This window comes from Phytophthora infestans, genomic scaffold (genome assembly GCF_000142945.1).
Source record: "Phytophthora infestans T30-4 supercont1.2 genomic scaffold, whole genome shotgun sequence".
NCBI lineage: Eukaryota > Oomycota > Peronosporomycetes > Peronosporales > Peronosporaceae > Phytophthora > Phytophthora infestans.
The window spans coordinates 5,087,557-5,109,402 of NW_003303757.1; the positions used below are offsets into that span (position 1 = coordinate 5,087,557).

The following is a 21,846-nucleotide window of genomic DNA, read 5'->3' on the forward strand; positions in this document are numbered from 1 at the left end:
TCACTTACTGGCGCGTCCCAACTAGCCACTAGCTGGGTGGAATACCCTGGGTTCACGTCGACACTTACGTTCACCGGCGGGCCAGGAACTTGCACGGGTGGCGTCACAGCATTCGGTGACGACAGCGTACGAGCTCCAAAGCCTTGTGCGTTTCTAGCAGAGACAGCGACCGAGTACGCATTCCCCGGTGTAAGCCCGGAAACAGTGTACGTCGTCGTACTGGCGTCCAGCGTCTCGTAGTATCCGTAATCGACAGCAACTTCCCCAGGCGTTGAAAGTTGAGCTATACTTTTCAGTGGAGCGGCCTGTTGTTTCAGGGTTTTGACAGCTGCGGGCCACAACCCAGGACATCCAGTTGTACCGTCCGGTAGACACAGTACCCCTGTCGTATCCACGGCGTTGTCTCCGTCTTTAACGCCTACGAACGCAGCGGCGGGGGTGATTCTGGATGAATCCACAACTAACGGCGCCAAATTGCCCACATTGGAGTCAAACGTGATCGTCCAGACTCGTCCATTCGACCACGCAGCTCCACTTAGCAGCATCGTCTCTACGTTTACCGTAACCACACCAATCGTCGGCAACGCCTCTAGCGCTAACTTCAAATCCGCAGCACTAACCGTTGCAGACAGATAGTTGGTCCACGCAGAGCCTTTGTAACTTAACCGGAAGTAGCCACCCACTGGGGTCGTATGATACGTCACCAGAACTTGAGCTTCTGTAGTTCCAGGGAAGGAATTTGTTGCTGGTACAGCAACTCCAGGCTGGACTTCGAACACCCGTCCACTAACGCCCGATCCTGCTGTAATCGTACCTTGCAAGTACTGAATTAGAGGTTGATTGCCGGCATTTTGGTTGGTGTTCGAGAACGTCACAATCCACTGAAAGCCTTGGACGATATTAACAGCCACGCGGGAAACCTCGATGTGTCCAATAGGGACGTTAGTTAGAGATGCCAGACCCATTAGAGCGAAACGAAGATTCGCCGCTGAAACATCCATAGGCAAAGGTGCAGTCGATAACCCTCCAAACGAAAGAGTAAAGGGGGCAGCCGACGGTTGTGTTGTCCATTTCAGTTCGATTGTCTGGATCTCTGGACGGGATACGGGTCGCCACCATTCCACTTTGTAGCCCGTTAACGGTAATCCGCCTGCATCTGCTGGTTTCTGCCACGTTACGGTAGCTGCGGTAATCGGAGATGACGAGACGGTAAGTGTACTCGCTCTAACGTTAACTGGGACGTTAGGGTGTCGTGTAGGTGTTTGAGGATTTGGAGCAATACTTGCTCGGCTGTAACCGATAGAGTTTACACTTTTCACCTGAGCGAAATAGCGAGTCCCTGTTACAAGCCCCGTAACGAGATAGAGACGGGGTCCTCCACTGTAAAGCTCTGGGGTGTTCCCACTATTCTCGAGGACTTCGACAGGCACACGCTTACCGACCGAGTCAAACGTGGAAACGGTATCCACGTCGATCCAAAACGCAGTTATCGCAGTCCCACCTGTCCCTTTTCCATCTCGAGTCGAAGGTTGGATCTGTAACTCTAACATCGTGGACGAGAACGGGTTAAGGTAGACTGACAACGGTGGATCCGGAGCCTTATCGGCCGTGATCGCAGTTAAGTGGTAGCTCCATTGACGGTTGTTAGGCGGTTCTCCACTTAGCGCAATCTGCTGCACAGGCACGGAATTTACCGCCGCCACTCGAACGTAGTACGTTTTACTGGATACGAGATTCGATATAACGTAACGGAATGGCGGGGTTACCTGGATCGCAGAGCCCGATAGTACTTGAGGTGGATACGTGTAGTAGTACAGTGGGTACGCTTGGCCATTAAAGTTGGCGCACGAATGACCAGGCTGGACTTGAATGGAGGTCGGGCCCACAGTATCCACCGTCAAAACGCAGGAATCATCTGCAAAAGTGAATTTTGAATACTGAACCAGGAAATTCGAGAGCGAAACTGAGACTGTCAGTGTGATTCCGTTGAGTTGAGAAGCACAATTTGCACAGATCTGACGTCCATGTTTGAAAGCAGTGTTCACGTCCCATTGGACGATATAGGACGAGATGTCGTTGTTGAAATTCGGACTCACGTTCGTTGTCGCTAACGGCGGAGGCGAGAAAAAGACTTCGATTTCTTTCCCAGAGATGACAGCAACGTTGACATTCGACGGTGAAGAAGGGACCTGGCTGGGTGTTGCGCTAATTAGACCCTTAACGGGTGCAGCACCCTTACCGTTATCGTTGTACCCAGTAACTTCGACGAAGTAGAGCTGTCCCATCGTCAGTTTCTTGGATGTTTGGGTGGGAAGATAGTAGCATTTGTCACAGCCACTACCGGATATTCGCACTGTAGAGTCGGTAGGGTACAGTCTCGGCACCTTCGCTCGTATATAACTCAATGAAGCCACACTTAGCATATCCACAGTCCACACGTATCCCTTCGTCCACTCGTACACTGAAACAGCAGTATCCGTTGATCCAAGATACCCAATCTCTCTTCCATTTAAGTCGCCAAGATACAACCGCGTCTTGTGTAACCCTGGAGAGCTCAAGTCTGCACGAACAGTGTACCAGTCTCCACCAATTCGAATCTTGTATCCGGGAAGTCCATACGCAGCCGAGTAAAAGCTGCAAGTCTCACCAGCACTACACGTCACGAAAATCTCGCCTTCGGTCACGTCGACTTTACCTGGTACAGGTCGGTAGGATAGTTCCCTATTGACACTTGCAGTTCGGATAGAGTCGAGGTCTTCCAGTGCGTAACGGAGTTGATCCGCACTAGACTCGGCGTTGAGAGGACGCGTGTACAGACCTTGGTAGCCCACCTGGAAAGTTCCGCTCATGGTTAGAGCGGGGTCGTCGTTGTACACGCCGTCGATAGAGGCTTCCGTATTAAACACAATTTGAGCATTAGCTCCAGCGTCAACCCCCTTGTCGATAGATAGAGTGATGTCTCCATACACCCGATCGAACACAATCTTGACATCGTCTGGTGTCGGACTCTTACACAACACCAACTGCGTTGCACTCGACACACTGATACTCTCCGCTTCGACGCCGAATAGATTCAGCAGACTCGTCTCGACTGCAGTTAGCGCCGCGTTGTAGCCTACGTCCGCGTGTTCCCCATTATACGAGAATCGTACTGTACCTGCTGTCGCGGTACAGGAGAAGACGACAACTTCTTTCCGAAAATTCGTCTTCCCAGTCTGAATCTCATCAACCGAAGCCTTGCTGCTGCTCGGCTTCAGTAGCGGGAGGTCGCCTGGCTGTGCTGTGAACGTGATCAGGACTTCCGCCCCCACTTCCAGCACAGTCTTGGCGGAAGACACATCGACTGAGCCGACACTAGAGAGCGTTTCCAGTGCCGTCTCCAAACCAGCGACCGTCGTAGCGCCTGCTGTTGTTCCTGCCGCCACTGCCGTCAACGTCGCAGTAGTTTCACCGCGGAATGACAACTCGAACGTCCCCACCGTGAGAATCTTGAGCTTCTGCACTTCATCCACCGGTCGGATCATGTGATTGGACCAAGCGAGACTGGCAGCGCTCGTGGTTATCCGCAGCGTCCTGTACAGAATCTCGGCGTCCGAGATGAAAACATCCGCCGGATTCGCTGTAAACTTGTCGGACGTATCCCATCGCACCTGATACTTAGTGATAGGACTGCCATTATCTGTCGCTGGCGGGTCGAACGACAGCCACAGCTGATCTCCAACCGCATTCGAACCTTTCGTGACCTCCTTCGTAAACACAACAGCTCCTTCCCCGGTTAAAGCACTCGCATTCCCTCGTAGCAGCGGTACATCTCCAGAGTTTAGGAAATTATCCAAGAACGTCACCACCCACGTGTACCCTCCTTCTTCATCAGGTCCCGTCCGAACAACATTCACTTTACCAACAACATCCAGAGCTTCGAGTTTCTCCTGCATCGAGGAGCCATCCGGGATGAAAGCTGCCATCGCCGCAGCATTCCAGCCAATAGGTGTCGTCACTGCATTAGCGTACGTAAGGGTGAACATCCCCCCTAGTGCGTTCCCCTTTCGCACTTCTCGTACCAAAATCTGACTGCTCGTTCCGACCAACAAACTCGTGACTCGTAACATTGGCACATCGCCTTTGTAGTCCAGAAACGTGATTGTCCAAGTGTACCCAAACTGTGGCGAAGGCTCCGACCGCTTCACTTGTACTGTACCCATCCGAGGCATCGCTTCTAGTGCCGTTTTTATAATATCTGCGTCGGCGTTAAATGGGATCGGAGACGAGGGTTCGATAAGGAAGCTGCCACTAAGTACGTTCCCATCGGTTCGAGTATCCGTCTCGCAGCCGGAACCGGTAGCAGTAAAAGTTGATGGGTCCACAGCGCAGATAAACTGCGGTAAATTCCCTTGCGAGTCTTCAAACACGATTGTCCAAATGTATCCACCTTGTTCGTCTGCAATCGACTGGGACACCAGAACGTCCCCAAAAACCGGTAATCGGTTAAGGTCAGTAGTGAGTTGAGCCGCAGTATCGGCATCTCCAGTGATAGGGTTGTTCGCAGCATAAACAAACGTGTTGGCGGTATTAAATCCACCCCAGTCAAGCATCTTTATCTCCACTTTGCCGTCTACCCCGACAGAAGTTAACGCATTGTTCGTCATCGTCTGGAAGGCGGTACACCCCGTATCCGAACTCAACCATATCATCAACGGTGTGTTCCCGTAGACACCGTTACCGTGGAAAAATACGGTGTACACGAACCCATCCACGTCAGTCTCTCTCGTCACGTACACGTTGTCAATATTGGGCATAGCTTCAAGACTGGTTTCCATCGTCTTTGCAGACGCATCGAACGGGATACAACCTGACACTTGATCCAGTCCTAAGTAGTTGAAATGCACCTTATAAGACCCCACCGCTAAGGGCTTCTTAGCCGACACAACAATCTGCTGTACGGCGGTATCTGTCCCCATCGCTACGTCCGTGTTCATGGCTACATCGCAGTGTACAGTGGCTCCACCAGTAGCTATGAAAGTCTTATCATCGCACACAATTTTCTTGGTTTCTCCAGCCACATTATTCCCAATAAAAGTGATCTGGAACACGTATCCATACTGAAAATCCACCGACGCGTCGCCGTCTCGTGTGACCACAACGTCATTCGTTCCAAGCGCTCCATTCACCACAGTAGCCAACGAGGTTTTAACCGTAAAAGCTGGTGCGTTCCACGATATCGCGCCGGTTTTGGCTCCAATGGTCGAGAAAGTTCCCGTGTTTCCATTCTGCACTTCTCTTTCGAACAGCAACGTGAAGGTGCCAGATAAAATCGCTGCAGACGCCCAGATCCTCACGGTTTGGACTGTCGGAACACGGAACGCGATTCTGCCTCGGATACAGTTACCGCCTGGACAGGACGATGGAGGAGCAAATGTCCGTAAGGTCTGAACTTCTGCTACACGTGCTGCAGTGGTCGAAATCTCTTGGATTTCCATCACGTGGGACGCAGCTAGACGTATCTCCTGGACTTCCCGCTCGTATAGAGCGTACCCTGCTGCGAGGTTCTGGACTCCAGACGCTTTGCTACTCGGTATGACGGAGGCTGAAGGACTGAACGAGCCGATGCCAACATCCGTCCACGCCGCAACGTGAGCGTAATACGTGATACCAGGGAGTAGATTAGAGATCGCGTACGTGTTCGACGCCGATCCTGACACGAAATCGTCCTGGATAGTCATGGACCCCCCTAAAAGACCTGACGTCTGCTTCCCTAATTTAGGGATATTCCCTAACGACGACTTGAATTTGATCATCCATAGGAAGCCGTTGACTTTGTAAACCTCCAACTTCTGCTCCACAGCGCTGGATAGATACCGAGCCGCTGTACTTGACGCTTCCGGTAACGCTAAAGGGATAGAGTTGGCCGTTAGAGTTGAGATTCCAGCTACACCTTGGCGTATAGTGGATGCTACAATATTCGACGGAGCAATGTGTGCACCCGTTGCTGCAACAACCGTAGTCGCAGCCACATTCCCCGTTACGGACGACCCGCTGAAGTAAATCATGTAAATGAAGCCATGAGGAGCCACGTCAGCGTTCGTCCGTCTGGTTACTATGAGGTCGTTTGCCCCCACCACAGTTGGAGTTAGCGCTATTCGAGCTGTACTCGTAAGCTCTAACTGGAGCGCAGTCTCGCTAACATCCCACGGAATAGGGTTCGTATTGGTTCCCAATACTTTTAGAGTATACGTTTCTCCACTCACGAAATTGTTGCTTGGGTTCGACACAACGAGCTGCTGGATCTCGAATTGCTCGTCCATGACGCGAAATTGCTGCGAAACACTGTGAGCTGTATGCGGCGAATTAGGGTTCTCTCCGTCGTAAGCGGTAGTTAGAGCAAATTCACCCGACGGACCGCCACCCTCCACAGCTCCTTCCACAACGATATTCGTCGTCGCGACCGTATTCGCACACGCTGTATCGCTATTCTGCACAGCTCCAAGTAACGGGAGCTTTCCCGTGACAGCATCGCCGACAAAAGTGATCCGATAAATGGCTCGGTCGGGGGAGACGAGTAAATCTTTGTCGAGAGAAACGAGGATATCACCGACACCACTTCCCGTTAGAGTTTGTATCGCAGTAGCAACGTCATTTGCCGACGCTGTAAACAGCAGACATGGCGACGTCTGCCCTCCAAACGTGATAGCGTAGGACCCCGTACCCGTGTCCTTTACAGTCACCACCTGCACTTCACTGCTCCCTCCAAGCTCAACCATCTCCACATATGCTTTACGAACACTACCACCTTTTTGAGCCCACCCATCGAGGCACACGTTATCCCCGTTATCTTTACTCTTCAGCGACATCAAGTTGACAGTCGGAGCAGCTTTGTAATCCATAAAGAAGATATCGTACGTGAATCCAGGAGCTCCTTGTCGTACTGTCTCTATCATCAACGCTGGGTACATCCCATCCTGCGCTCCACTGGAGCAAGCTCCAGTGCCAACATTACCAATCACAAGCTGCGGTACGTCTCCAAGTACACGACTCGTACCTCCACTAATGGGTCCTTGAAAGTGGATTAGATACTCGTAGCCGTAGCCCCAGTCGGCCCCTCCATCTCCAGTTCGCGTCACGTTAATGTGATCGATATTATTCAGCGTACCCAAGTTGCTCAAGCCGTTTAGAGCGACCTCGAGACCTTCAGCAGAGACACCATATTTCAAGCACGACGTAGCGGAAGTCTGTCCGTTTAGAGTGAACTGTACTCTAAACAATCCATTTACAGCTGTCACTGCCGTATTTGCAGTCATTCGAATGCGCTGGATCTCCGTCTGTGACGTCCCATTACCACTGCGAGTTACCACCACGTTTCCAGAAGATAAGGGCGTTTTTTCTAACGCTAACTTCACGTCACTAGCTGGAGCGCCCCATTTGATACAAGCCGAGCTTTGCGAGTTTAACACAAGCTGGAAAAAGCCTTTCGTGTCCTCAACTTGACCGTAATCCGTCGCGAACATCAGTCGTTGCTGCGGTATTTTCCCGCCGTGCGTGATGACGCCGGCAGTGACAGTAGCGTCACCGATCCCTGCGCAATAGTCCACCTTTAAGGGGGCCACATCTCCAGCCACGGATTCCCCCGTAAAGTACACAGAATACACATACCCTATCCGAGATCCGAACGTCGACGGACCCACACGTGACACCAAGACATCGCCTGAAGTAGCACTAGTGTCAAACGCGAACAAGAGACCGAAAATGGCCGCCTGCACCGTCGCTGCATCTTCGTTAAAGCGAAGACAGTTCGTAGGAGGTTTAGTGACTCCGTTACGGGTCATTGTTAGCTGAAACGCGTTCGTAACATACGCTGTTGACCACGTAGTCGAAGGCCTTGTAGCAGTTAGCGTTTGGACTTCATGGCCTGTGCGTTGAACGTTGTATACCAACCCGTCGATCCGTAACTGCATCCCCGGATAGAGTAACCTCGTTGTCTCCGCGTTAGCTACCACCACCGGCGATCGCGCTGTAACTTTGACGCGTGACGTGTCGATCAATCCCGTAAACGGTGCATCGCCATTCGTCCCCACCAAGTTATTAACCGAAGTGGATCCGAACCGAATGATGTCGGTACGAGCGATGTACTGACGAATATCGTCAACACCCGTTATCGTCGCTGTAACTCCATCTTGAGTTAGCGTTGCCGTCGCACCGGGAATCTTCTGAGTCAGCAAATATCCTTGCGTCACGTCCACTTCACCGAATAAATCCATCGCTTCGATCCCGAGCTTCATTTCTTCGGCTGAAGACGAGTAAGGAAGAGCAGGTGTTTGGCTCTCGGACGTATTGAGCGCAAACGCCCCCACTGACGGCGAAGAACCGGGAACATTTGTGTACACGTCGACCGATACCCCAGTACCCTGTAAAGCCGAGCGTGATACCGATAACGACGCCACATCCCCACTACCTGGAGGGAACGTGAAGCCTTTATAGTCGCCTGTCGCCTGCATAAACCGAATTCTCCAGCGATAACCACCTCGTGTCCCTCGGTTCTTAACTCGAACATCGTCCCAGCCACCCGAGCACGACGGATCCGTACACCCGGTAGCTGAAGACGGATACTTATAGCGCTTTACCGTAACGCGACCGACGGTATCCATTTCATTCAACTTACGTTGTAATCGATCCGGGTCTTCATCGAAGAAAATCTCTCGAGGACCGAACGACGAAGAGTGGAAATCCAGTAAAAACGATCCGCTGAGTCCCTTAGATCCCGGTGTTACCTGAGTCACCGTCATGTCATACTTGCTCGAGCCTGCTTCAGCTGCAAACGTCGTTGTTATATCCGGCAGATCGCCAGCCCCAGGCGGTGTAAAGGTCGGGTTAGAGATGAAGCGAACGAGCCACGACATCTCTCCGTATTTACCGTGCTCGGTTCGCTTAACGCTAACTTGGCGTCCGGTGTTGGTAGCAGCTGCTTCGAGTTGACGTTCTACCAGGTTTTCGTCCGCATTCCACGGTAAGAGGATCGACAGCCCCAGCCACGTCGTTGCGCCTGTGTTGCTAGTATCCATGTCACTACACGTTGTAGCAGTAACAGTTACGGATACGGTCGAGACCCCTGTAACTGTAAAAATACAGTTCTTGAACGTCCCTACTGTAATTCGATCTTGAGGAAGAAGCTGCTTTTGAAGTAGCTCCCCGTCAGCCTTGATCGTCAGTGACGATACCGAACACGACGTCGCCGCTGGAGCGACAGCACCAGGCGCGTTCGTGCACACAAGGCTGACGAAATACCTCGCTGCAACGCCAGCGTCTCCCTGCACTCTAAAATCCGTAAAATCTCCCCGTAAAATCGTTCCATCTTTGATTGTAACCACAGAAGCCACAGAGCTGGCTCCTGTCAGTGACGTACTTATCGGAACCATTTCCGGAACATTTCCAGGTGCATTACACAATAGAGAACCCGCAGCTTCTTCCAGTTGTTCGCAGGCATGACTGGCATCACTAGCATCTCGGAGGAAGGTCACTGTCCACGAGTATCCACCTGTGTTTGTAACCACGTCTCCTCTGGTAACAGCGACATCCCCCACATTGTCCATCTTCTCTAATATTTCTTCAACTGAAGTTCCGGTGTACCCACTTTGCTCTTTTGTAGCCCATGCGTTGTGTGCGATACTTACACTAGTCACAAGGGAGTTCACTGCCATGTGCGAATAAGTCGCAGGTCTTGAGTCTATCGAGACAGTAAACGATCCTTTAATGGGCCCGACTCCAGTCGTAGATACACTTGGTACACAGTTCTGACTCCCATCACTCGCAGTAGTCGTAAGCCCATCTGTAATGCATTTAACGAGGAACGTATGGCCTACATGACGTCCCCATGCTTTCGAGTATCCCGACTCCCATACATCGTCCCATGACGCTGGCGACGAGCTCTTCCAATTCCCGTCTATCCCCCCGGAATGGTCGCTAGTAGGGTCGACCCATTTAGACGAACGAAATGTGACATACCACGTATACCCAAGTACTTGCGTCGACGTGGGACCTCCTCGAGACACGACCACACTACTCGGTTTTATCGTACCCAACTTGTTCAGCTCCGTCTGTACCTCCGAGGCTTCGGCGTTAAAGGCGATAGGGGCAGTAGTCTCTCCGTTAAAGCTGAGTTGGAAATCACCCCCTAACTGGTTCCCCTTTACAGTTTCGTAAACCCCTAATCGGATATTTTTCCCAGTTAGAGTAGAGGATACAATCTGCAGCAGTCCAACGTCACCTCCCGTAGACGCGTCGGAGAAAGAAATCGTCCACGTGAAGCCTATCGCTTGGGTGGCAGCAGAACGCATGATTTCTATGGTAGGGATCTTAAGATTCGTGATGATGAAGCTCTCCAATACAGTGTCCCGGACACTGACATCCAACGACGCTAGCGATGTATCCACACCAATTCTACACGGAAGAGTAGAAGTCACGTCTCGGAACTTGAGCATCAAGGCTCCCAGCACTTGGTTTCCGTCTCGACTATTGGCAAAAGGGTCCAATGGGTGTGTAGCGTCTTCCACACTAGCAGTGGGCGCTCCATTCGTCGGGGTCGTTAGCGTTTTAGTGGCCCCAACGACAGTCCTCGTCACCATCTTAGGGATGTTCCCTCCTCGACTTGAGAACGTAATTTGCCACGTGAACCCACCCGACCATTTATTCCCCGTGGGAGAATACACTGATCTCTTTACAGTTACAGTTCCAAAAACCTTTTTAGTGCCTTGAGTTATACTTTCCAGATTACTTTTCAGATCCGTTTCCGAAACATCCCAAGGAATATCCCCAGTGTACACTGGAGTCGGAACCACTAGCGTTTGCATCGCATCCGCTTCACTGACCAACCCAATCTGGAACGTACCAATGATCATACTCCCCGTAACCGTGGGGGTAACCGTACACGTAGCACTTCCAGCCGCTGAGCATAACAGCGTCGGTATCGTACCAGAGCGTCTCCGGATCGTTAAAGTATACACCGATCCCACAAAGTAATCATCCACAAACTCGGAACGAGCAACTGTAGCGGAATCGATAGCACCTGTCAGTAAACCTTCCACGACGCTGGCACTGGAGATCGTCGTCGCTGCCGTTTTTAGCGGGATATCTCTCGACATCTGCGGTGTTTTGTACAGATTCAAAGTCTTTCCGGAGAACTCACTGCAATAGAGCCCAACGTCATTCGCAGCAACAACTATGGTCGTCGATGTCGGGGTCTTGGTCACAGTTCCCGCTTCAAACGAACATACCCCCGCGATCAGCTTCGCTCCAGAAACTACGTAGGTATCTGCCGTTAAATCTCCCGCTACTGTGAAGATCCCGCCGAGGAATGACGTCACACACCCAGCGCAAATACGAGCCGAGGCGCCTGGAGTGCACGCAGTACTGAAGGTTGTGATAGCGTTCGGATCTGAATACGATTCACAAGTGTATTTCACTGTAAAGACAGCGCTCGAAGCGTAATCCAATTCGCTTCCTGCTGTTGTTTGTACAGCTTGAGTGGGGATCCCCGAGACGGCATTGCCTCCGACCGTCACCGCCGCGTCAATTCCAAGTGTTGGCACGTTGCCCCCGACCTCCAAACCAGAGAAAACGATAGTGTACACGTACGTAAGGTCCGGTCCCGTCGGATTCTGCGTGCGCGTGACGTCGACCTTATCGACGTTGGCGAGGTCAATTAGAGCGTTCTTTACAGTTAGAGCAGCGCTACTTGCCGTAGTATCCTGAAGTGACGACACCAAGTTGATTGTTCGCTGGTACATTTTCTTAACACAATGCGTACAGATACTGCTGTCAAACGACAAGAAGATCGTTCCTCCAATGCTCGTAGCGGGGGTTGCAAACGCCCCCGGTAGCGTCAACGTTAGGGTTTGAACTTCGCTTGTACGCGGCACCACGACTTTTATTGTTTGGATCTGAAGAACTTCCGGGACAGACGTCCGGATCGCTTGTACCTCGTCCACATCGTCACCATCTAGCCGTAACTCCTGTACCTCGTTACGGTCGGTAGCTGTAGTTACAACAGTTTGAACCTCGTCCACGACCACACTATTCGTCGTGGTAATCACTTGAACTTCATCCACCCCCGTAAATGTCGTGCGAACCACTTGCTCTTCGTTCGTCACTTTGACTGTAGCATCCACGAATTGTTCCTCGTTCACAACATCATTCTGTAGCGTTACGGACTGCATTTCTCGGATAATCGGGATCGTAGCGCTGGAGCTCTGACCACTGGAGAAATCATCCTGCTCGTCCCACTCAACTAGATAAGACTTGAGACTTGCTCCCCCATCATAAAGAGGGTTCATCCACTCCGCTTTCACGGATTTGGAGGTTACTACCGACAGCTTTAAATTCTGCGGCGAGCTCGGTGGTTGGTCTGTAACTGTAACAAAAGCCGGCGTGGTAACTCGAGGAGCCCCCGCACCCTTAGCGTTGAATGCTGTAACCCGAATACTGTAAGTGGAACCAGCCGTTAGCTTCTCCGACCGAACTCCAGTAACGGCATCGTCTCCGCCGATAATGAACGACCGCTTCGTCCCATCCACACAGCCGAACGCTGGAGGAGAATCAAACCCTGCAGAGGCGTCCCATTCAACCATATACTGGGTGATAGGGAGGCCTCCATCGCCCCCGTAATACGTCTTTTCAGTAGACGAAGGCTTCCACTCTACCAAGATCGCGTAACTTGACAACACCTTGGCAGTCGGATCCTCTGGCCGACCGGGTGTGCGATCCACAGGCGTGATACTGCTCGGACTCGGCACTGCGAACGCTCCGTCGCCTTGGCTGTTCACTGCAAACACTCGAACGTAATACTTCCCCGCAGATGCAACTGGGATATTGTAGTAGAATGGCGCTGTGTCCGTCGATGATACGAGATAATCTGTCCTCATTGGGTTCGTGAAATCCGCAGACGTAGCCCATTGAATTTGATACGAGCTGATGGGAGCGCCGCCGTTGCTGATAGGAACATCCCACCGAAGCTTAACGAGTCTACTGGATAGAGCGAGCAACTCAACAGCTTGAGGGGCAGAAGGGATCGTCCGTGGAATCTGAAACGTAGGCCTAATACTCCCAGCGTACCCATACCCTTCACTGTTGTGTGCGCGAACTCGAATGGCGTATTTCTCACCAGTCTTTAGCCCAGGGATAACATAGCGTAGTTGTCCTGGTACTCCAATTTCAATTGGGACATCTGTCGCTCCATTTCGTTCGCAATACCTCGAAGGCTGAGCGCCGTTTAGGGTTCTTGCTGCCAGTATTTTGGCACCAGGTCCTTGGAGTTCCGTTCCGTCGACACTTAACAGCGAAATGTCATTCTTAAACTCGGATACAAACGTAATCAACCAGTTAAATCCGTAGCCATTCGTCGATCTCGCCACGTTTACAGCTCCGATTGTCACTAGATTCTCCAGCGCAGTCTTCATATCAAGTGCCGAAATATTATGAGGCAAAGGTGGGGTACTATCGGACAATCCTCCACTGGAAAATGCTACTCTAAATGTCCCACTAATCGGTTGGAGGCCTTTCTGGACCGAGTCCACAGCGATACCTGCTTTATCCCCTGTCCATCTGTCACTTGGAGATACCTGAATAAGCTCCTGAGGTCCGACATGCCCACCTAAGAACGTGATCGTCCACTCGTATCCGTACGCACTCTTATATACCGGTACTGGAACCGTAATGTCAAGTGCTGTATCGATAGTAAGGGTCGTGTCCGTAACGCCAACCGCAGCGTTAATGGTTCTCTTATTCCCATTGATCCAAATCACATCCCCCTGAGCCAGTTTCGAGCCACCTATCGTAGTTGTAGCAGTCCCATGAACTGCGACGGTCGTGGACGTAGCAGTCACAAGTAACCCGCCAATCACGCGCATGGATTCTGCTTTAGATACATCCACCGTTCCGACTGTCGATAAGCGCTCTAATCGCTCCTTGACCGAATTTAAACCAGTCGCAGGTGCATCCCATCGGATGTTCTCAGTCACTTCGCCGCCAAAGGACAGCTTGAAATATCCGCCAAGTGTCTGGGAATCCGCAAAATTCACTAAGCTCTGGATCTCTGGGATCCCTTTCCCCGCTGACGTCGTAATGGTCTGCTGTTCTTGGGTTCCTTCGGATCGATACCAATCGACCTTGTACTTGTCCACGCTACACAGCTCGCCTACGGTACTTGCGCTCCAGTCCACCTGTAACGTCGTTCCATCGACTACACTTGCCGTAACAGTCTTAGGAGCTGGCGGTTGGCTGCAGGTTACAGCACTGGCGAGTGGCGAATTAGCAGACCCGAAGCCGTCGGCATTGTACGCCATCACGTGTGCGTAGTACTTTACACCGGGGCGAAGATCTGTGACCGTAAAGCGGAAAGGGTCGGACCCCGTAACTTTATTCGCAACACGCACCACTGCATCAGTGCCCATAAGCTGCGAGCTGGCCACAGTCATTGTGAAAATGTTCCCAGCTCCGACCATTTCCTCCCCTCGCAGATACGCGAATGTGACGGACCATATGGCTGTATTGAGTGCTGCGGTTTGTGCCGTCTTCGTGACCTTGATAGAGTACGACGCGGTCGTCGCCTGTAACACAGCTTGCATCTCAAACGCCGACGCACTAACCAGTATCGTCCCCGTATTCTTGCCGTTAAAAGTCAGCGTAAACGATCCCGTAATTGGGGATACTCCATCTGTAACCACGTCCTGGACCTCGTGAGTGAAATCTCCCGTCGCCAGGTCACTAAAGCCCTGGACAAGCTCCATAACGCTAATACGAGGCGAATCGCCCGTCAACTGTCTTCCATCCGCAGCCAGTGGCGCTAAATCGCCCTTATTGTGCAGAAAAGTGATCTTCCACGTGAATCCAAACGCCACTTTGTCTCGCTTCACCAGCAGAGGATCGACAGCGACATTTACGGTACCTGTAATGATAGCGAGAGCGTCGGTCATCTCCGATTCAGAGCAATCGAACGGCAACGCGGAGGTCTTTCGACCACCCCAAGAAAGGGCAAAGGTGCCTCCAGCGCCTGCCGTGCGATAACTCGTGGTCACTTGCTGTACCTCGTATGTTTCTTGGATACTCGTCACACCATAATCATTACTGGAACTGTCAAAATTCGGAGAGGAATCCCATTCGATCCGGAACATGCTCACTTGTGCTCCTCCGGAATAAAATGGAGCCCAGTAGTTCAACGACAGCCACGTCGATCCATGGAATTCACCGAGAGCTACCCCTGTGGGTGGCGTGGGTACGACGGAGCTTGCTGACGTTTGAGCTTCGAACACTGAAACCGAGTCGCTGATTCCTCTGGAGTTGAGAGCGAAGATTCGGAACGCGTAAGCTTGACTACTTTCTAGAATCAGATTGTCTTGCTTGGTCACTGCGACGGCATTATTGCCTTGAACATAGGCGTTCAGGTTGGCTGTGGCTGGAGTGACGACGAGTAGCGGCAACTTCTTCATCGGGTACGTCCCCCAAAACGATACGGTATGGATTACAGTACCCCCATTTACTGTGGACACAACACTAACGCCGTCGACACTGTCAAGCGTCTCAAGTGCATTTTTCAGATCATCGTTGATAGTCGCCCATGGGATGTTCTTTGCGTTCGTGGTCCCGGTTACCAATACTGTCTCGCCTCCGAAACTTAAAGTATATGGCGTCGCTATTGCTACATCACTGACTTCCAGATGAATCGTCTGTGTGGATGCAGGATTGCCGACGCTAATCACATTAGGGGACACTGCCTTAGGGCTCCTCGTACCGATCCGAGCGTCGGTTCCTCGCCAATCGTGCTCTGGGATAGCGTCGATAGTGTCGAGACTTCCATCGTACGAGCGGAACACTAAATTCCACTTCCGTCCATTGGAAACATGGTACGCGAGCGTTCTCGTGATGCTCTCGGTGAACCCTCCGCTAACCTCAAGGTATCTCTTATTGACGGCAGTAACCGTGTACTTGTTCATATCAGCGGATACTGAGGGAAGCCACAGATCGTCTCCAACTTTGACGAGTTTTCTCAAATCCTCTGTCGTTTGGAGTCTATTATCAAAGACGTAAACCTTCGGACTTGCAGCAGCAATAGTGTCACCCGGATACGGTACGTTAGTCGTAACTTTTGCACCAGTCACACCTGCTACTGTGAACTTCGTGTTACCAACGAAAAACACATTGTTGATGGTGGAGCTAAATTCGTGGTCTGCTGGCATCTGGAACTCGTTGCTTCCTTTTGTTACTGCCACCACTTGTATTAGGGCTGAAATACCCACATAACCAGGTAAAGGTTTAATCTGTTTGGTGATCAATCCAGCCAAAACGTCATAGTTGGCTGACGTCGCTGAGACGGGAAACACTGTAAATAGTGTGATATCGGACAGGGTCATCGCCTTAACCGTGTAGGAGGCGGAAGGCGAGCCTAGCACCAGCGTTTCTCCAATCGCCAGGAAACGGGTCGGGTCTATCATCGCACCACCAAGCTTGATATTGGTCAAGAGACTGCTACCGGCAGTCGCATCGGCAGTCAACTCTAACGCGTATGCGCCAACATCACCTGCACTCTTGTCTCCTAGCGCCACCACTGAGTCCACGACGCTAAGTTTCTGTAGTTCCTGTGTAACTTTCATGTGCGTGGCAGAGAATCCGATCGGCTCTGTAGTTTCTCCACTAATTGCGATCCGGAATGAGCCGCTGATGTCATCTCGCTTGGCATCTGTGAACACCGTAACGGTGGGGTAGACGCTAATCAGAGCGTTTTGGCCTGTAAGACGCGAGTGTTGGATGAAAATGGCGTCGTCCTCGTCGTCTTGGTGCTTTGAGAACGTAACATGCCATGCCTTGCCGTAAGCTCCGTACTGACTCACACTGACGTTCACAGTTCCAGGTGCAGTGATGGAGTCGATTGCATCTCGCATCTCCCCTGCCCCCGTGTCTTTAAACGACAGAGGCGACGTCACTTCTCCCATATAGGACAGCGTGAAGGTGCCCCCGATCGTACTCGACGCATCTGCGAGAATTGTCTGCACTCCAGCTTGCCCTTTAGAGCACACACCTTCGTACTTTACGGTGTGAATCTGTCCGTAGACCTGCAAGTTCGGAGGTGCCCATAGCGTACACGTTCCCTTCCCGAACTCACTGTAATCGAACTGTAACGTCGGCCACTCGCCTGTCGGATAATAGCCCCAGAAACGCACGTGGTAGTCGTGAAAGTCCAAAATCTTCAACACTCGAGCTTCGTCAGTAAAATAATCGCAGGATCCTCGTGGAGTGACAGAAATCTTCGTGAGTCCAGCGGTAGGCGGAGCATCGACGACAAATTCACACGAATGTCTGGAGAAATCGTTGGGGTTCCGACTCACTTGGATGATGCTGTCTTGTAGTAACACACCCACTTGGGCACTAGTGAAAGCGCTCACCACAGTCAGTTTCCCGGTATTATCATAGTCTGTGACTGTCGCTGTGGTTGTGACTTTGAATGCACGCACTTCGTCCACCGTCACTTTCGAAACCAGATCTAGAGCTTCCAGATTCGCTTTCAAACTACTCAATGTTCCAGATTTACCCAACGTGATACAATCCGCTGTCGTCTCGCTCCCCAGCTTGAGTTTGAGCGAGCCATCCGTAGCTGTCGTCGGAGCAAACAGACGAACCACTTGAACGGACGAAGGAGCTCCCACGACGTACGTGTCGCACACTTTGTCGTCGTTATTGATCTCAAAGAAGCCGTAATGATCGGCTGGAATACCAGTTTTACCGAGCTCAACGCCGTATGAGCTAACTGGTATCGCTAGACTCGTGTCGATAGAAGTGAGCTGAGAAATAAACTGCAGTCCTGGGTATTTGCCGTGCACCACATCCCCTGCGTCATTGTCGAACGAGATCGTCCAGATGTAGCCATACGGGCCACGTTCACTTCCAGAATTATCCAATTTGAGTAGATCCTTATTCGCTGTAAAGTCTGGAGCACCATGTCCTAACTCCACGTCAATACTGGAGCTTCCCTCCACCGGCTGCACTCTAACGATAAAGCGCTTCCCTCCAACGTCAATACCTGCTCCCTTCGCAAGCATCGCGCATTGAAATGCATTTAACGTTGGCGTTGTAAGACGATTATTTGCCGATGTAAAAGTCACGCTAGGACTTCCCGTGAGCACATACAGCGCACGAGAGACTGAGACAGGACGGACAGAAGAAAGACTATTAAGAGCGCTTTGAAGAGAGCTAGCTGTGGTGTGTACAGACAACAGTGAGGTCACGTCGTCTCCGTACTGTAAGCGGAAGGTGCCAGTGATGTCGTTCTCGATAGAATTAAAGACGAAAACTTTCTTGGTCGCAACTTTTCCAAATGAATCGCCCACTGCATACTCGAACAAATATTTTGAGACAGAGTCGCCATGATCCACTGGGTTAGACAGTCGAAGCTCCAGTTGTGACCCGGATAAAGGCCACATTCCATTGATACCTGGTGGGTCAGGAGACGTCGATACGGCTGTTAAAAGCGGTAATGCACCTCGTCCACGCTGCTGCAAGTCGGTAGTACTCGCTCCATAGCCATTCTCGTTCCGAGCAAATGCACGCACGTAGTAGTTCTGCCCTGGATCCAGTCCGTCAATAATTGTTTCCAACGCGACATCCACACCTTTTACTATTTCTTGCACCACAACATTCACTCCCGTCCCTTTCAGTAACGTTTTCGCAGTAACCACAAGCAGTGGCAAGTCACCCATATTCGACAGAAAAGTGACCGTCCAAGTCGCTCCGAAGTCAGAATTCTCACTTCTTGTCACGTTCAGTCGTCCAATAGTAGCTAGACTCTGAAGCTTGGTCCGGACATCAGCTGCAGTGTCGTCAAAGTTGATCACTGCTCCACCTACGGACTGAAAGCTGACTGTGAAATATCCACTGATGTTGTCGGCACTTGCCTTCGTCGAGATCGTCTGCACTTCTTGCACCACTCCGCCAACTTCGGTTGAAGCCACCACTGCGTTGGCGGAATAATCGCCCTTAATCTCCGCCAGAGTCGTCGTCTGCGTGTCATCTTGTACGACTGAAGCTGTCACTGTACACGTGACACAGGCGACGCCGTACACATCAACAAAGTCCGTGGTTCCCGTCTTCTTGTCGACTCGAAGACGCACACTGTCGAGAGACTGGAACGTAACATACCAGCGATATCCGTTCGCCTTGGTGGGGCCGATACGCGACACGTCAATGGTCCCGACGCCGGGCAAGGCACTTAGCGCTCGCTTCATCTCCGCTGCCTCCGCATTCACACTCAACGTCGCTTTCTTCCGCGCGAACGCTGTTACATGCAGCGTCGTATCGTCCGTCCATAGCGAATCCAAAGTGAAACTAGTGGACCCAACATTCGCCACTTTAAACACCTTGGAGCCGATCTGGACCTGTTCTCCATCTGCAATTCTAGAGCTGAAACTGACGGACGTAGGGACCAAATTCGACGTCTTCGAGACTTGGACGTTGCCCAGCGCCGTATCCATCACTTGAATCGCTGTAGCCACTGTAACTCCACGAACGTGATACGAATCCAGCGGTAATTCCGAGTCTGTAAACGGAGCAGTGGCGTGAACCGTGAACTCTTCGCCTCCAATTCGCACTCGATCTCCTCGATTCACAACTCCCAACATGGATCCTACAGTCTTCGCTGTCCTCGATCCTGCAGCCACAGTCGCTGTAACTACAGGATTCGTGTTTATCCATTGCCCTTCAAAGCCGATCGACAAATCGAATGTCCCTCCCAGCACTTTCGCCCCCGAGCTTTCAGTCGACGCAATCTCCCACACTTCTGGATAAAATCCAGGAGCGCCTGACGTCACGTGAGCCCCCTCAAAGGACAACACTCGGTTCGGAGGTTGCACGGCTTGGCATCCTGTTGTATCCCCCACCAATAAATCCGATTGTCGGCCACTAACGAGATACGCGCCGTCGAATGTGACGCGGTAGACAAATCCGTTCTTGGCAGCCCCAAAGACCGATCTCGAGACCCCGACACTGTCCACATTGGGCAGTTCTTCCAGTGCCATCTCCAGCGCCACCTCACTGGCATTCCACGGGATACACGACGTCGTCTCGGTGCCTCGACTGTTCTTGAACGTTACTTTATACCCGCCCGATAGAATGGGCCCAGTCGCTGCCACGGAGAATGTTTGCACCTCGTCCACGCGTCGTGCCACTTCCACTTTGTACCCAAGCACGGGGGCGCCATTGACGCCCTCGGGTTTGACATTAAGTGGTGGGCAGAACTGAACACGCATCGATGTGTCACTCGCAGGAGACACCAAAACCTTCTCGGGCGGACCGGGGACGTCTCCTGGAGTGAAAAATGCGGCATTGGCAACAGCGATGGACAGAAATATGAGAGCCAGAATCAGGTAATTAACGTGAGACGCCCGACAGAATCGGTCTCGGTTCATGCTGCCCCAGTCAGGTGCTGTCACAAGCGGCTCTGTGGTTCGGCACGAAACGACGTGGATCTTTTTAGCATCGAAAATATTCCTGGGTGTTTTTATTTTTATTTTTGTTCTGGCTGCTCTTGTTTCTAAAGGCGTAGCAATGTATTGCCTATTATCGGATAGTTCGCAGAAAGTTAAGATACTTCAGAATTTTTCCTGTGTACAATTCGATAGAGTGGGTTTATTATTTCAAATGGTATTGTGGGGTGATGGCGTGGCTGGATGCGGACCTTGCGGCGCTGCCCCGGACAAGCGGCAGTCTGGCGGCTCCGGATATCAAAGTGGAGTTGCTGGCGATGGCTTCTTCTACAGTGACCAAGTGGACCACGTGCGGGACACACGCTGCCCACGTGGCAGGGGGCATCTTGCTAGCTAAGTCGAACATAGTGGCGGGCGGTTCATTCTGTTTATCTGGCACAGACCACTTGGTCGGATGGCCATACTGTGGTGTAGGGATTTCCAGATTCGACCAAACGCCAACTTACTTTAGGTCAAGAATCGGCTCGGTCTGATAACCCAGAGCTTAGAAGCAAAGGATCACGGCAAGTACTCGGCGATCTGTCCGGATATATCCGGATAGCCGCTGAGCTCAACGGTCGCCGGAACTCAGCTGAAGGGTCCGTAGAGATCCGAAACGACTACATTTCACTAGATATTTGTATGAGAAGCATAGGATTAAATAGGGTAGCCGAAAGGGCTCCCAGAAGATAACAGAGCAGAATTTTCCTAGTCCAAGACACGTATACACTTTTCCGGTAAGTTCCTGCATAGGGCTGGATTATGCCTGCCGTGAATACTCGAGAGGCATAGTTTGTAGGGTATTGACTGGTAGCGCCAAGAGATTAGGTCGGTCCGGGTAGGACAAAGTCTCGCTACGCGCAAAAGAAAGTCCCGTATACTCAGCGGGCCGGTACGTCGGATAGCCCGGGTGCCGTAACACTTCTAGCTGAGCTGCCTCTGCGCTCGGTGACCTGTAAAAGCGCTCGCGCGCCGTCGTCCATCCTTTGGTGGAGGGCACAGGGTTGTGAACGAGCTCAGCCGAACCAAACTCGGCGGAGCCTCGGAAGTGATCTGACTTGATTAGTCGGAACCGAGTGGAAGCGAGCCACTCGTCTGTCCCGGAAGGGCCGGACAGCGAGGGGACCACCCTCTGCGCAGGCCATACAACCGCCGACCTAACTCGGCGATTCGTTGTGGTTTGTGTAAGGAATCCACATCTGAAGGTCACTGGTGCCGCGACCCGGGAACAGGAGTGTGTGCTTGTTTTTATAGGTGCCAGCTAACCAAGTTAAGAGGAAGAGAAGAGAAAGAGAAGTGTGAAGATGGTCAAGAAATCAGCAACTCCGAGCGACGGAAGCCCAGCGACGGCTGG

At 51.8% G+C, this 21,846-nt stretch overlaps 1 protein-coding gene across 1 annotated transcript; it reads right to left on the reverse strand.

Moving 5' to 3' along the window:
• Positions 1-153: 153 nt before the first annotated feature.
• PITG_01932 (uncharacterized protein) lies at positions 154-20,045 on the reverse strand (the record flags this gene model as incomplete). Its single annotated transcript, XM_002908476.1, has 10 exons — positions 154-219; positions 261-1,859; positions 2,262-3,050; positions 3,120-4,237; positions 4,292-7,699; positions 7,814-9,057; positions 9,259-10,534; positions 10,637-10,846; positions 11,027-18,062; positions 18,159-20,045. 10 exons carry the CDS (start codon positions 20,043-20,045, stop codon positions 154-156), a joined length of 18,633 nt encoding a protein of 6,210 aa, XP_002908522.1.
• Positions 20,046-21,846: the final 1,801 nt, after the last annotated feature.